The sequence below is a fragment of the Canis lupus genome, chromosome 30 (assembly GCF_003254725.2).
Source record: "Canis lupus dingo isolate Sandy chromosome 30, ASM325472v2, whole genome shotgun sequence".
In the NCBI taxonomy this organism is placed as follows: Eukaryota; Metazoa; Chordata; class Mammalia; order Carnivora; family Canidae; genus Canis; species Canis lupus.
Genome location: NC_064272.1, coordinates 2,756,488 through 2,773,795, shown reverse-complemented (window position 1 = coordinate 2,773,795; position 17,308 = coordinate 2,756,488). Strand labels below are relative to the sequence as shown.

Below are 17,308 nucleotides of genomic sequence, written 5' to 3'. Positions count from 1 at the left end.
GAGTGATCATTGAGAGATATGATATCTAGTGCTATTGTGTTACTCGTAGAGTTGGTGTTTCTGGTGGGGTTCTCTGGTATTTTCTAGTATTTGTTGCTTTGGTTCTTTTTTTTTCTCCACTCACAAGAGGCCCCTTAAAATTTTTTACAGGGCTTGTTTAGTGGTCACAAACTCCTTTAATTTTTTGTTTGTCTGGGACGCTCTATCTCTCCTATTCTGAATGATAGCCTGGCTGGATAAAGAATTCTTGGCTGCATATTTTTCCCATTCAGCACATTGAATATATCCTTCCTTTCCTATTAGAGAAATGCAGATTTACATCACAATAAGATATTACATATCTATTAGAATTGTTAAAGAACATGCAGTGTATTGACTTTTGAAAAGGTTGTGGAACAGCTGGAGGTCTCACATATTGCTGGTGGGAATTCAAAATGGTAGGGCCTCCTTGGAAAAATGTGACACTTTCTTGTGAAGTTAAACATGAATTTACTATACAATCTAGTGTTTTGACAGATATTCCCAAATTAAAATTTATGTTCACACAAAATTCTGTGGGGAAATGTATATAGTGGCTTTATAGTTATCAAAAACAGATACCCTTCAACTGGTGAATAGGCACACTGTGCTCCTTCCATATGATGGAATACTACCAGCAATAAAAAGGAATTAACTACATATTCACACAGTAGGGGTACATTTTAGTGGTATTATGCTAAATGAAAGTTACCAGCATCAAAAGCCTATATATTGTATGGTTCCATTTATATGACCTTCTGGAAAAAAAGATTGCAGAAATGAAAAATCCCTGGTTGCCGAGGACTGGGATAGAGTGTGACAGCATTTGGCAAGGATGATGAAACTGTATTTAAGTAATGGAAAGCTGTTCAGCTCATGGTGGTGAATGTACATTTTCCAAAATTCCAGTGTTTCACTTGGAAGTTAAAATTTTATCTTTGGTAACAAATGCTGTCAGTTGTTTTCCTTAAAGTTACTGGTTTATTTTGTTCAGATTTGGAAACTTTTTGCCATTTATTCAGTTCTATATAACCATAGCTTGTCAGTAGTTCTTTCAAGCAAAAACTGTGTGCAAAATGAGTACTTCTTATCTTGTCACACAGAATTTTTTAAAAACAGTTACTCGAGTCCAAATTTAATTATGTTAATAATTAATTTTAAGTAACAATTTAATTTTAATTAATAAATTAATTTTGCTTCTTCATTTAGGGCATTCTTAAATGAAAGAATGGCTCCTTATCGTCCTGGTTGGTGCCACCACTTTCATCTATGCCAGCAATTTTACCACAATTGCTTTCACTGTGTATGCAAAGATGGTGAAAACAACAAACAAATAATGTCTTAATATTAATAGAAAAATGTATCGTTCTTGCAGATTTATTGCAAAGGTCTCAGGAACCACAGGAGGGATGCAGAAGACAGTTTGAGAACCTTCATTAAGGGGGTTAACTTTAATTGCTAATTTTTTTTGTTTGCTACAGTGTCATAGGATTGTATTTTCTAGGTAAAACTTTTTAAGCAGTCTTTAAAATTATGTATTTCGAAAGTGAAGCAAGATGAGCTAATATTCTGGTCTGACTATTCCTTTTTCTGCAGTTCAAATACGCTCCACCAGGTGGCATCATATCTCTGCTTGTTACCAATTCTTCCTAAAAATGAAGACACAACTTTTGATAAAGAATTTCTTCTAGAATTGCTGGTAAATGTTAATATTCTTTAAGTTTTCCCCATCTCCAAGATGTGACTTGATACAGATTTTATCCTGGGCTAAAGGTTTTTGTCCGATTTCTCATCTGTTAGATTTCTTTTCTTGTCTCTTTTACCTTTTAAAACTTCTTTATGGCATGAATTTATTCCATGCAAACATTTATGAGCAGCTTCTGTGTCAGGCACTGGATTCAGGCATTGAGGCTAGATAGATAATTGACACCATTCCTTCCTTTTAGAGGTCATAGTTACACATACACACAGGTAATACATATATACGTTCGTATCTATCTAATGGTTTATTTTTAAAGTTTTTAAAATATGGTACCTTGAATATCAAGGCATACCTTTATCATTAGAAAACTCATGTAGATCTAGAAAAATTAAGTTATTGCTGACTTGGTGGCTTCAGAATTCTAAGGGATTTTTCAGTCTTTTGGGAAATAATGAACTTTAACAAACTAATACTTTTTGAGCAGCCCGGGTGGCTCAGCGGTTTAGCGCCACCTTCAGCCCAGGGTATGATCCTGGAGACCCAAGATCGAGTCCCACGTCAGGCTCCCTGCATGGAGCCCGCTTCTCCATCTGCCTGTGTCTCTGCCCCTCTCTCTGTGTCTCTCATGAATAAATAAATAAAATCTTTAAAAAAAAAAAAAAACAACATACTTTTTTTGGTAAAGTTTTATTTTGTTTTCAGTGCAGTTTTAGGTTCACAGAAAAATTGAGGGAAAGAGATTTACTTTTATCTTTACCAAAATAATTCATAACATGCACAAATAATTATATCCCCACCACAAATTTTTAAGTTGTTCACAGTCTTCACTCGTACAAATAGTGGCACAGAATCTTTGTGCCCACGTGTAGACATTTAGGAGAGGTACCTAGAAGTGAAATTGTTTGATTGAAGCATGTGCTTATTTAAAAGGTAAGATGCAGCCAAATTATCCTCTGAAAGATGTATGTTGCTACCAACAATGTATTGGAATGTGTCTCCTTACGCCCTTACCAAGATTGGATGTTATGAGTCATCCCAATTTCTGCCAGTTGCAGGAGTGAAAAAATAATAGCTTGTTTTAATTTTTTGTTTTTTTGTCTGCTATAGGTTGAGTCATTTTTAGTTTTTTTTTATAACTCTACAAACATACACAGTGTGGGTGTGTATATGCATTTTTTTACATGTATGAAATCATAATGAGCACACAGTTTTGTGATTTATATTCCAAACTAATACTTTTAATATGGGGTGTAAAATATAGTCCTTTACTGTATAGAAGATGATAATGCTAGTTTTGGGTGTAGTAACCAGAAGCTATTGGTAGCAGGTGTTTTAAGCCTGACGACAGGTGTTTAAGTGCCAGTTGGAGAGAAATTCTTGGAGTTTTAATTTAATTCAAGTATAGAAAATACTTTTTTATTGATAAGTTTACTTGTGTGAAATGTATGTCTTACTTAGGTCACCATCTTTGCTTTCTTTTCATTATTTCTGACTACAAGTGTTTTCTAAAAAATTCCTTGTCCCATTTTCTGACAATGTGAAATCTTCTCTCATAAATCAGGTTTGGTGATTAATAATAAATCCTTACTATACAAAGACATGAGGATTTCTTTAGGAATGTTTCTAATGGAAAATAGGTTTAAGTATAAGGATAATCCTATGCCTTTTATAATCTTACAGCCAAGATTTCATCCTTGAAATTTAAATATTCATGCCAAAAAGAAAACAATTTTAAAAATTTATAGTGCTACAGCATTACCTTTCATTTCTTCTCTCTCCTAAAGGATTTCCTTAGGCTGTGGATTCTTTAATACCTGAATTATGATTTAAAAAAGTTGAAATATGTATATTGTTTAGATGATATCAGACTATTTTCTTTCCTAAAAAAATACTCCATCTACTGAAGAAAGTGTGACATATTTTTCACATGTATCATGATTTTAACACATTAATTAGGTAATAAGCTTATTTCTTTGTTTGAGATAGATGACTATAATATTAACAATGGAAATCTACATAAAGGTCATATAGTCCAACTCTTCATTTTACAAGGAAGACTGAGGCCAGATGTTTTTGCATGTATGGTTTTTTTAAAAAGATTTATTTATTTATATCTGAAAGAGACACACAGCATGAGGCGCAGGAGAGGGGAAGCAAGACTCCCCACTGAGCATGGAGCCCAGCACTGGGTTCTGTCTCCCGACCTGTGTTGATGACAGGTGATCATGACCTGTGTTGAAACCAAGAGTCAGACACTTAACCAACTGAGCCACCTAGGCGCTCCCAGGTTTTTAATAAACAAAGTTTACTACATTGTTTAATTAATATAGGAATGAAAACTATTTCTAGGATTTAGGGCTTAACGTTGGTGAATACTAAGTGCTGTAGTTTTTAAGGTCTTGGCATGTGCCAAGCACTTTGATGCTATTTTACAGTATTCCATTTCATTTTCATAAGAAACCTGAGAGGTGAGTGGTATTTTATCTGTTTTACGAAAAGGGAAGCTAAGATCAGGGAAGTTGAAGGAGCATGCCCAGCTTTTATGTAGCTCATACGTAAGAGGCACTTGGAGTTGAACTCTGATCTCTCTGATTCCAAAACCCCTCATAATTGGTACCTCTCCAATCTTTGATTTATGGAGAATACAGATTGGAAAAAAAACCCTCTTCGTTAAGTGCTACCATAACTGAAAGACCTGAAACTTCTCAACTTCTCATTCTATACTTTATGAATTTCTCCACAAATTATATTTTTATTTTAAAAAGATACTTCTAAAAAAATAATGAAATAAATAATTGAAAAGATACTTCTAACTTTCTGCATAATGTTTTTTTTGTTTGTTTTTGTTTTTTTTTTTTAGGTATCTCGTCATGAACGTCGAATTTCTCAAATTCAGCAGTTGAACCAGATGCCTTTGTATCCAACTGAGAAAATCATATGGGATGAAAATATTGTCCCAACTGAGTACTATTCTGGGGAAGGTATGGCAAAGAAGTATGGGATTCAGGTGTACCATGAAATTTAGTTTAGAATTTATCATATGTAACTGAAATTACTTCCTATCCTTAGGATAAATTTCTGGTACCCTTAAGTTCAGTTTTAAAGCTGTAAATTATTCAGTATTTTGAATACTTAGCATTAAGGATTTTTACTAAATTTAACCATGCCCGAGTGTGTGTGTGTGTGTGTGTGTGTGTATGTGTGTGTGTGTTGCACACATCTCAATATATATATTATTTGGATTATATATATGTCATCCTTTATAAAATATGACTGGAAGCATAAAACTATGTTTTAAGGAGACCTAATAGCATAGGAAGTATATCTCTCATTATGTCACTGTAAAAGGCTTTGCTTGGTAATGTCTTATTTTTCAAAGCCTTCTTTGGAAATTCATTTGAATTCCTTGTTTAAACCAACTAATGATGATCAAAAAATTGTCATTAGTTAATAATAAATCCTTAGTTTTGACTGCAAGTAGCTATTCCTTGGTTTGTTTACATATCTATTTTAACAGATTTGTTCTTAACTGCTTTTGTTCATCTGCCAGGGATGAGAATTTGCCACATTTAAGCATATGCTGAAGTACATTCTGACATATTTTGAAGGCATATTTCAAAAAAGAAATTCAGGAAATTTTTTGAACAACAGCGTTTAAAGACCTCACCAGTGGTAATTTATTTAAAAGAAAAATGGATACTTCAGAGTCATATCCTTAAAGTCATAACTTCAGTATACCCAGTACATCAAAATTGTGCTAGATTTCAGAATAGATAGTCTTCATATTATTTTTTTGTTCTTACAAAGGTCAGTGCCTTGTTTTTTCACTTTTCCAACTTGTTCACACTAAAAGATTATGACTTGTATGTATGACATTTAACTCTTTGTCTAATCAGTTCTTAAAAGGCAAATACCACTTATATTTTGTCTTGTCAGTCCTGAGCTTATATGTCCTTGAACATATACAGTCTTACATCTAGCTTTTGGTGCTATTCAGTGATGCCGCTCTGAGTATAAAACTATATATTTATTCATCGTTTTATCACCTACCTATGCATCGATGTCTTACACATTTTTTAATTTTTTAAATGTCTTTTGCTTCACAAATGCCCTCTGTATCCCTTCCTTTTCTTTTGAAGAACTTGAGTTTTTTTTATCTGTAGTTTCCCACAGTCTAGTTTTTTTCTTAATTGACTACTCAGTGTACAGTCGAATGTGTCTCTCTGCTCTTTATTTTTCTTGCATATTGGCAGCTGAATGCAGAGATTTGGTCAGACTGAGTTTTTATCTCTGGCAAGATTCTTGGTAGTGCTATATTCTTTAATCAGAGGCACAGAATGTCTGATTGTTTTTGTGTGTGTGTGAGATATAAGTAGCCATTGCTGCTTGATGGCTAGATTTAATTCAGTGACAGTTGCAAAATGGTGACATTTTAATTATAATTTTTTTTAATAAAATGATACTTTCCAAAAAGATATGTTCCCTTAGCCTCTGGCCTGAAAGATACTTAGATTAGAATTACTAACATAAATGGTATGAAATTTTTTTGCGTTGATGTTTTTTGCCATTAGGTTCATTATTGCTTTGGTAAGAATGGATACAGATGATGAAAGTAATATGATTTTCCAGTAAAATATGTTTATTTTGAGGTTTGGTTTTTCTTAACCTTTTAGGTATTGCAGCTGAATGCTTGTTCACTTATTATTCAAGGGAAAGAGCGGTTAATGAATGTATTAGAAAGAATATTGTTCATTAATATAGTCAGAAAAGGGAAGTAGCTCCAGGAATAACATAACCAATACCTTATCCATAAAGTATAGCCAAAAGGCAACGATTCAGAGCACAATAGTACTCACTGGAGGTAGATTAATACATTGTAACATACTAATTAACTTTCATGATAAATTTGTCATGGGCTTAGTTTATGGTCAGTATTTACTTCGAGCTTTGCCAAATATAAATTACAGGGTAAAGAATTTTTAAACTACCCGAGACTGTTAATTTTAAGTATATTCAGATACTTTTTAGAAGCCTTTTTGTATGTGAATCATCGATGCATGGTATACGTATTCGTGAGATTTATCCTTCCTTTCCAGCTCTTAATAGATAGCATTTGTTAACTTGGTTTTTCAATTCCTGTGTGAAAATAAAAATAGGACCTTATCAAATATGCTATATTGCAGACATCATTAAATTAAACTCTTACCAAATTTGTAGTACATTTCTTTATACATAGTGTAGCTGTCTGATTAAAAGCATAATTCAATTGTGAATACTGCTTTCTTTTTCAGGTTGTCTTGCTCTTCCCAAGTTGAATTTGCAGTTTTTGACTCTTCATGATTACCTCCTAAGGAACTTTAATCTCTTCCGCTTAGAATCAACTTATGAAATTAGGCAGGACATTGAGGATAGTGTCAGCAGAATGAAGCCATGGTTAGTAAATTGGTTCCACTTGTAATGAAGAGATGCAAACAGTGACTGATATACCTCTATCAGAAACCTCATGAGTATATTTAGAAATAGTATGCCTGGCAGGAAGATGCCCTCCAAAATAGGAGATATTTACTCTGAGAAATTCTCTAATATGGATTAGAGTATTTCAAAAGTACTAAAATATAAAATATGTATCTGGGTACTTGAGGGTGGTACTGAGGGACTGAGAATAAGGGAAGAGAGGTCTTATTCTTGGGGGATAGAGAGGGAGAAATGAAGAGGAGAGTAGTAGGTTGGACATTAGCAAAAGAGGAAATAGAAGGTATGAGCTGACCACCAGGACTGTACTAGGGCAGGATAGTTTAAATCCTGGAAGCTCATGATAAAGGGGTCTTCTACTATAACTGCTCTGTGGCTGTCACCAGGATCTCAGTTAGCCTTTCTAAGGGACCTGGCAAGAGATGAGGAGCATTGCTGAGCATCACAGGGAAATCAAATGTTGGAAAGTCTTCCCAGGTCCTCCATCTGTATTACCTTGAAGAGACTTAAACCATCAGAATTTACTTTGGGGACCATTTGAGTAGGTCTCATTATGTGAGGAAGTCTTCTGTTTAAAATCAACTCCCCACATGCTTGCTTATGTCTGGAATTCTGTTAGTGAAGAAAAGACTTCCATTCTAGTTATTGAAGGCAGCTCTGCATTATGAGATCTGTGGTGGTCAGTTTTGCTTTTTAGATATGACTGACTTGAGATAAATGCCCTTCATTCACTGTTTCATTCTAAGCATGAAATTGGTGAGAGTAAGTTATATATCACAAGTGACTAAAAGCTAGTAAAATTAATTCTATAAAATGAGTTTTTATTACATTCTCGTCATAGCATGCATACGCATACAATAATACTGCATTCTTTATGAAAAGCCTCAGTTTTTGAATGTGAACAGATTCAGGTGTCTTTTAGGCTTCTCCGCTTACTAATTACAGAGAGCTACATGGACACTATGATTATGATCTATTTTTTTTCCACTTCCACATTTTATTTTATTTCATACACAGTTCTATTTTTTAATTAATTATTATGTGAAAAGTTATTCTGGGTGAAACTATAAAACACAACATAAAGTATTTTCAACTTAATAATCAGTTGAGTCAGTAGGCAGGCTAGCACTGTGAAGTTTGTATACTCATTGGCTGATCATCCCTGCCCACAGCTTTGCTGGAATTATTGCCCATTGTTTGGACCCTGGGGGAGTGCTTGATCAGAAAGCTTCCTTTCAATTTTATGGTTACCTTGGGTTTACATGCTCAGATTCTGGACCTAATTTTGGCCATTTTGCAAACTAGGGATTTACTAACTAGCAGTTTATCAAATAAAATTCCCTTATATTTTACTCAAATGCCAAATAAAGCAAAAATACTTAGAGTTCTTATGGTCTATTAATAAAGGACATTTTTTTAACTTACATTATTTTCTGCTAAGGGAAAGAAAATGTCACTTTTGGGAGTTAACTTGTGATAATACATTTTTCTGGATTTTCATTCCTAATTGCCCATCATTGAAGGCTGTTAAAAATGATGAGATCTAAAAAGAGGCCAGGCTCTCTTTCTTTTTCCTGTGTGCTGAATGTGGAAAGGTAGAGGCATTTTTACTCAGTGCATGTAACTAACGATCATGTTTTCTGGCTGCTCTAAGCACAGAGGAACATGAGAGAGAATGTACTTCTGAGGGGCAGAAATCTGTCCTTTTTAATGCTTCATGTTACAGGTAGATTTTATAAGGGAGGAGAAAAGTGTTGGGGAAAATAGATGAGTGGTTGCCTGGGGGTAGGAACAGGATCAACTATAGTCAGATAAGAGGGATCTTTTACACATAGGATGGAAATGTTCTCAAAATGGATTGTGGTGACGGATGCACAACTCTGCAGATGTACTAAAAATCATTGGATTGTGCATTTATAATGAATGAATTTAATGATATGTAAACTGTACTGTAGTAAAGTTGTAAAAAATAGAGGAGGTAATCATTATTATTAGTTTCACTCTTTGATGTTGTGAAGTTCTACAGTTTTTTTCTTCTGACACAAAGCCTTTACCTGGCATTTTTTCTTTATCTGTGTAAGCATGTCATTTTTGGCAGTACTTTCCAGTTTTGGAGTGCTGCTGCTATATTTATGTTACAGATTTCCCAGATACACTACTTAATGTAAAAGCTAAAGTACTAGTTAGACTAACATAAGAAAAAAGATTGGGTGTTTGAATGTTAGTGATTCTGGTTATTACAACTAGCTTGATTATTTTTACCCCCAGTTCATGGCAGTATGTTTTACATGATTTAAATATTATGCCCTAAAGCAAGCATTTGCATAGATCTCATTTGTTGATTTTTGATTTTTAAAATTCTAGTTTGTCCTAAAACAGCTTGTAGAAATACCTAAATACATAAATAAGATGTAAACAGTTGAGACTATCTCGATGAAGAGAGGAAAAGGATAAGAATTATAATAATCTATAATAATTTTAATATATATTACAATAATCTAGATCACTCTATTATTATTATAATAGATGATCCTTTGACAAAATGCCTCCACTCTTACGCTTATAGAGTTACCTTTTTTTCTGTTTGTGTAGGGGATACTCCTCTCTACTTATCTCTTTATTGGACCGTATTTGCCTTTTCACGCTAATGAATATATTTCCTATATATCAGGATTTAGTTTCCTTTTTTTTTTTTTTCTTTTAATTTAGAAATAAGAGTTACTAATGTCAGGGCTTACTAGCTAAACGTATGTTCCTCACTAATTTTAGTTGGCTAAAAATTGGGGGAAAGTCATTTTTTGTTTGAGTAATCATGCACTTTTTTGGTTTTCAGGCAGTCTGAGTATGGTGGTGTAGTGTTTGGTGGTTGGGCACGAATGGCCCAGCCCATTGTGGCTTTCACTGTAGTTGAGGTTGCGAAGCCCAACATAGGTGAAAACTGGCCAACTCGAGTTCGTGCAGATGTTACCATCAATTTGAATGTCAGAGATCACATCAAAGATGAATGGGAAGGTAATTTTCTCTTTCAAAACATAAAATTACGCTTTTACGTTTTCAGTTAATAGACTTTCACTTAGAAAATTGTCAAAGCACTTTTACTAAACATTACCCTTCTAAACATTTATGAAATTTTATCTTTAAAAATTGTCTTTATGATTACTAGTAGTAAAAGTATCAAGGATCATACAAGAATAATTAAATGTCTTAATAATTTAATAAAAAACATAAAATAGCATGCGTATCACAGTATTTTGAAAATTATGGATTGCAAAGCTGAGAGAAGAGCTCTTTAAATCCCAAATTTAATAAAATAATATTTATGAATTTGTAGGATCGATATAAAAAAGAAGCAAAATATTACTGTTCACTAAAGAAAGGAGGGAAACCCACATATCACTTGCATGCATGTAGAGTTAATAAGGAAAATTAGCATTCTTAAGAGATAATAAAAGCTGCCAAACTGAAGAGAATAGGGATACATACAATTGCTGAAAAATAAAGATATAAAATCAAAATTAGACAACCTCAAAAGCAATTTTAAGGGGATCTGGTAAAACAACTCAGAAAGAAATAATAATAGTTTCACTATTTGCATCAAAGGGAGGAAGTCAGATAAAGAATTAGTGATATTAAGTATATTCAAGGATAAATAACAGATGCAGAGAAATTAGATGAGTTATTTCCCCTGTTCTTTCCAGGCAAGATTTTAGGGACAGGAGTTCCACAAGAAATTTTATTTAGAGGCAGATATGTTCAGAGTTACTAAGCCAAGTAAAAAGTAAAAACATTGATAACATCTGTGCCAGAAATGACACATGACCTAATTTTTAAGTGGCACTTTAAATTTTTCTCTCAGCTGTCTTACGAGAGCTCTTGCTTGCTGTCCATTGTGAGAAACAGTAGCTGGTAGATTTTATCTCCTTCCACCTTCTTGGCATGCCAGAAGAAAAGCGATAGTCCCTTGATGGATCAGTTTTCAGAAATTATTGCTCCCGATATAGCTATTTATAACCAAGGGACTATATGATATGTTTATCCATTAATTCTGAAGGAATCCAGCAGCAAAGCTGGCCACATGTTTAACAAATGGCCACTGTAGTGGGTGTAGTTTGTGACAATGTTTTTGTGATTCCTGTATCCTTCAAAAGAGTTCCAATCTAATCTAATGTGTTACACATCTTGAGTACTATCTATCTTTATGATTGTAAACCTTAAGAAGGACATTAAGTTACTGGAGAAGGTTTTACACTTACTACCTTTGACATATAAGAAGGCATTAAAATAAACACTATTTTACAACACAGTTACCTATACTCCTTTGTTACTTTGGAGACTTCTATCAAGAGGACATTACACGGTCTCCTTTTTTTTGCCCCCCCATTCATTCTTTTAAACATAGGTCTCTGGTAGAATGAGAAATGTAATGGATATATTTCATGTGTGAGAGAGGGAACAATAGGGTATCGTAGAATAAATAGGTGGTTCATTGTAGGGGGCATGGTGGGGAGAAAAATGTTTTCTGAGAGGCCAGAGCCTATGTTCATCATAGATGGAGTAACTAAATAGAAAATAGAGGCAAAAAAATGAGAGGGAGATTTTTTTTTTTTTTTTTGAGAGGGAGATTTTATAAGTAGTAGTGAATATTGTCCTGTAGAAACAATAGTTTTGAAGACGTTAAGCTAAATATATAAAACATTCTTGTTCCTTCAAAAATTCAGGCCCTCATCTTCTCCATTATCCCATTTTAAATTAAGGAAACAATTAATGAAACAAATGCTGGATTTTGCTCCAGAAGGCATAGCCAAGATGGAGTGGATACAAATGGTTGAAAGGAAAAAGGTAGTTGAGCTCTCTATTACGTAGGGTTTTTTTTTTAATGTAGATCTGACATGTCCCACAATAAAATGATCTGCCTTTGTAGGGAATAGGCAGTCATCCCTTAGTGATGCCAAGAAGTGACATTGGTAGGGACTGCATTACTTCTCAGGACCACCTCTTGGACTCTACTAAGACTTACACGTTGTAATGAATTAGGCAGATCAGAAGTACTAAAGGCAGTACAGCTCAGATAGTAGAACAGTTTTCATTCCTGTTGCTTCTCCTGCTTTATGTAGAATTGGCTGGGAACTAAAGAAGTCATTATTATGAATCAGAGCAATTATTACTCGTACACTTAAACCCTGCTCCATATTAAAACAAACCAGAATGGTCCAATAATGTTAGCCACACACTGACACTGCTGATTTGATTTAGTTGTATATCTTATTACCAAGGTTATGAGCAAACAAAATGTTTAAGCTTTCATTTGTATCATATAGTAGCTAATAAAACTAATCAGGAAAGAAATGAAGGTTAAATGGCATGACGTTATATGGATATGTGATTTAAGTTATGTCCCTTGTCTTTCCATGTCTCTACTTCTAAAGGAACTGGGGATCCAGTTGAGTCCAGTATTGGGTCTAATGACTGAGAAGCTAATGGACTTTGGCAAAGTTTCCTATTTCTTGACATTTATTTATAAAAAGTATTTGCCAAATGAAACTATATATATTCAACCTTGTTTTCAATATGGTATCTATAAACAATGCTTTTGTGCCTTGATGAATTATTCTTGAGTTGACCTCTTTCAGGGAATGCAGTTAGACTGTTGTTAGAATGACAATGATGGATGGTTTAAACTGATGTTAGAAATCTGCTGAATATGATATAGATGGATTATATGCCAACCATATTTTCGGTTACTTATTAAGAATGCTAAAAATAAGAATGATGATGAGCATCCAATTTTGGAGCTGTAACATGACTTGGAGGGCTTATTCAGTAATATATTCATGGCATAAACGTCTCAAATTTTAATATAAAGAGAACTTTTCATTTTAATTATTCCTGTCAGACATTGAATTTTAAAGATTATAGGAATACCCACAATTACAGTGCAAATCATTGTTCACCTCTGGTATTTTAAATGTTTCTTACATCTCTTAAGATGATGAGAATTTGCCAACAAAAGACTGAAAACCGTAACATTCTAATAAGTGAAAATGTCTTTGTGTTTTACCAGGTCTTCGTAAGCATGATGTATGTTTTTTAGTTACTGTACGTCCCACAAAACCTTACGGTACTAAGTTTGACCGGAGGAGACCTTTTATTGAGCAGATTGGCCTGGTTTATGTCAGAGGCTGTGAAATCCAGGGCATGCTAGATGATAAAGGCCGTGTCATTGAAGACGGTATGGCAATCTATGTTTTTGAAAGAGAATTTGTACATAATGATGTTTCTGTGCCTTTTTTCTTTATGCATCTTAGGTAATATTTTTTTTAGTTATTTTACATACTAAATCAACACAAAGGATTATATGTATAATATGTGTAAGGTACCTGCTACCCACTTTTAGAAATAAATAATATGGTTTCTAAACTTTTTGTTAGCTATTGGAAAGGACAAGATCTTTTGAAATTACCTTTATTTAAAACTTCCCTTTATAATACTTTATAATATTGCTTTCTAAAATCTCTAATACCTCTCATGATATATTTGCCAATTTTTCCTTCTTAAGTTTTATTGATTTGATTCAGTGACTCTCAATTGGACTCTCCCTGCATTTTGAAATGTATGGTGGTATTTATCTTTTCATGTGCACAGGGTAGAGGTAAGGGTTGGTGAGCTATTAGCATTTGATGGATGACACCTAGGGATGCTAAACATTGAAACAGAGCTACCTTGGGGTGCTTGGGTGGTTCAGTTAGGCATCAGACTCTTGATTTCGACTCAGGTCATGATCTCAGGGTTGTAAAATCAAGCCCCACATCAGGCTCTGTGCTGAGCACAGAGCACGTGCTTAAGATTCTCTTCTCTCCCTGTCTCTCTGCCCTTCTCCCACCCACTCCGCTCTCTCTCTCACAAAAAAATTTAAAAGGGCAGTTTAAACAGAATTGCCTCATAAAAGGAATTGTCATACCTAACATGCAGACATCACCCCATTAGAAATACCACCTTACAGAACTGTCAGCTCTTTGATTTCTTAGGCTTAATCAATGACTTTTCTTTGAAATTCTTTCTGTTATCCTTTTTTGTCATACTTACTGTTAAATTACAAGTACATCTATCTATGTCCAGTGCTTATTTTCCAATTTGTTTATGAAACTTCTCTCAGAACTTGAATTAATTTCTACCTCTGATTTTAAGATTGCACCACTGCTAAAAGTGCTGGTAATTAAACTGATCTTATGGCTAGAATAAAAGAAGATGGGAAAGATGGAGTAAACATATGGCCATATATTGGGACCAGAGTTAGAGGGCTCTGACCTTTCAGCCATTAGTATATAAAATTTCCATTCACACTGGTGATCAGTCAAGTGCTTACTATATGTAAGGCAGTAATGGAGCTATGAGTAACTAACAGAAGTAAAGTTGTTTGACTTCCAAGGCTTTTAGTTTGGTTGAGGACATATACAGATAATTGCAGTCCATGGCATTGCATCATAAACATTACATGACTGTTCTGGGAAAAAAAATAGTAAGAATTTAGGGAAAGGAGAAGATATTTTCAGCTTCTAGGCATTTGAAATGAGTAGATAACTTTCTAGTTAGGGAATGACTGGAGTTCGATGTGGACAGTTTATTCATCATTTCTAGAAAAGGAATATTGCTAACTTCAGTACTTGAAAAGTACATGTTTCACTTATCAGACTTCCTCAAAATGTCTAGGACCTGAGCCACGACCCAATCTTAGAGGAGAGTCAAGGACATTTAGAGTGTTCTTGGACCCAAACCAGTATCAACAAGATATGACCAATACTATACAAAATGGAGCAGAAGATGTGTATGAAACTTTCAATATCATAATGAGGAGAAAACCAAAGGAAAATAACTTTAAGGTAATTTTTAGGCTATATAACTATAAATGTACCATGTCCAATTTGAATAACTTCTAAAACATAAATACATAGATTCTAGGTAAAAGAATGTTTTGTTAAGAAAATGATCATTGCTTTTATTCTGATTCTAAACAATTCTCTTATTTTCTTAAAATAAGCTTAATAAATTTTCTTTGGCTTTTATATTTAGTCTACATGTTGTCATTTGATGAGTTTAGAAACTTACAATATAAATTAATCCAGGTCAGTCTCTTTCATTGCTTTTTGTCAATTAAATGCTCAGGATAGCCAGTATAAAGCAAAGAAAACTGCTTATTTGTCTACTGGGAGTTCTTTTTTAAATCAAAAGAAAGTGTACTTCCAAATCACTTTATGAATACAGATGTGAAACCTCAGAGCTCTGAATTACTTTATGATATAATGTGTTTTACTCATTGGCAGGAAAAGGGAGGTTTGGGGGCTACAGAATTTTACTTTTATAACAATGAGCTAAGGAGTTTTGATAAAAGAAGATTTTTTAAAAATTATTTGAAACTATATTATAAAATGTAAACATGGAATGGTTTTAACATTTGGTGTTACTACCTTCTGCAAATACATGTCTTTCTCTCCCCCCTCCTGTACATTATCAGTTTATTATCTTTTTTTTTTTTTGCCTGTTTTTGTGATTAAAAAAAGAAGACTTCATATACAAAGGGATTTATTTGCCCATTTTACCCTATTGTTGAAGAAAAAACAGTGGAAGTACTCTTGATTTCTTTTTGTGTTACTGTACCTCCAGTCTGTCAGTCAGTCTGGTTAGCTCACCACCTCCACTGACACCCCATTCAAGACACCATCATCTCTCACATCCCTGCTTCCATTCTCGACTGCTCTTCCCCTTCTGCTAGTCTCCACAGAGTGACAGAGTGACTGAATATAAATTATGCCTTGGTCCCCCTGTTGAACAGTCTTTAATGATTTCCCATCTCACAGTAGAAAATTTTTCTCATAACCCAAAAGGCTCCTTCATTATCTGTCCTCTGGCCACCTCTCTCAACATCATTTTCCCTTTCCCTGATTCACTCCATGCCAGATGTGCTGACCTTTTTGCTGTCCTTTAAAAATCCAAGCCTTTGTCCATGGTGTTCCCTCTACCAACACAGTCTTCCTCCCAGGTATTTACATGGTTCGCTCCCTTACTGTATAATGTCAACTTTGCTTAGATATTAACTCCTAAGTGGATTGTCTTTATTTTTCATCACAATCTTTATTATACCTGATGACTATGTATTTGTTATTTATCTGACTTCACATTAGAATGCAGGTCTGTGAGGGTAAGGTCTCTCTTTTGTTTGTCTCTGTTTTGTTTTTCAGTAAATTGAATTTCAGTCACTTTACTAAAAATGAAAAAAGTTCCTTATGTTCATTCATTTGACCATTTTATTTAATACCCACTGTGTGTCTGACATTATGCTAAGTTGTGTGGAGCCAGTAAAGATGAGTAAGACACAGCTTGTATTTTTAAAGAGTTTAGACTAGTAATAAGGGAAGTTAAAAATATTAACAAATAACTGCCATGAAATGTTAGAAGTTGCCAAAAGTCGTCAGAAGAATGCAGGTAAAAGTGTCATGGAAGAGGTATCCGGCTGGCTCAGTCAGAATAGCAATGTGACTCATGGTCATGAGTTCAAGCCCTGTGCTGGGTGTGAAGACTATTAAAAAAATAAACTTTAAGAAACAATAACAAAAAGTATCATGGGAAGTCAAAAGAGGCATTCAGATTCCCATCCAAGAAACAAGGGGCAGTGATGAATTCTGCTGTGTTTGGGAAAGGATGAATGCTCTTTTGGTGTCTTTGGTATTTCACTATATACTCAGGCAGCATCCCTTATTTCTTTCTCTCTTTTCCAATTCGTACAGCCTGTTCTTACCTGGATATTTTATTTCTTGCCTGAATAGTTTCCTCTGCCCTACCCCTATCTCTGTCCTCGTCAGTCACCTGTTTTTCATATTGCTTCCACTGATCATTTCAGTCAGCTTCTCAAAACATTTCTGACTTTCCATTAATGATGAAATAAACCAAAGCTCCTTTGCAGATCCTTTGCTTTCAGCTAAATTGAAATGTATTATTTACCATATTCTGCTGCTTTGTGTCATTGCTGAGGACATATATCATCTCCCTACTAAAATTTTCATTTTCTTAGGGAGTAGAGCACTTGTCTTACCTATTATTATGTAAACATACTCATTTATCTGT

The 17,308-nt window shown here is 34.1% G+C and overlaps 1 protein-coding gene across 5 annotated transcripts in view; it reads left to right on the top strand.

Moving 5' to 3' along the window:
• The window catches only part of AQR (aquarius intron-binding spliceosomal factor), a 99,426-nt gene that overhangs the window by 46,866 nt on the left and 35,252 nt on the right, over window positions 1-17,308 (top strand). For all 5 annotated transcript variants that reach the window (XM_025473291.3, XM_049104490.1, XM_049104491.1 and 2 more), the window contains 6 exons: window positions 1,615-1,717; window positions 4,581-4,701; window positions 7,012-7,153; window positions 10,026-10,204; window positions 13,254-13,421; window positions 14,900-15,069. In XM_025473291.3, the coding sequence (XP_025329076.1) occupies window positions 1,615-1,717; window positions 4,581-4,701; window positions 7,012-7,153; window positions 10,026-10,204; window positions 13,254-13,421; window positions 14,900-15,069 (883 nt within the window). The remainder of the gene's footprint in view (window positions 1-1,614; window positions 1,718-4,580; window positions 4,702-7,011; window positions 7,154-10,025; window positions 10,205-13,253; window positions 13,422-14,899; window positions 15,070-17,308) is intronic.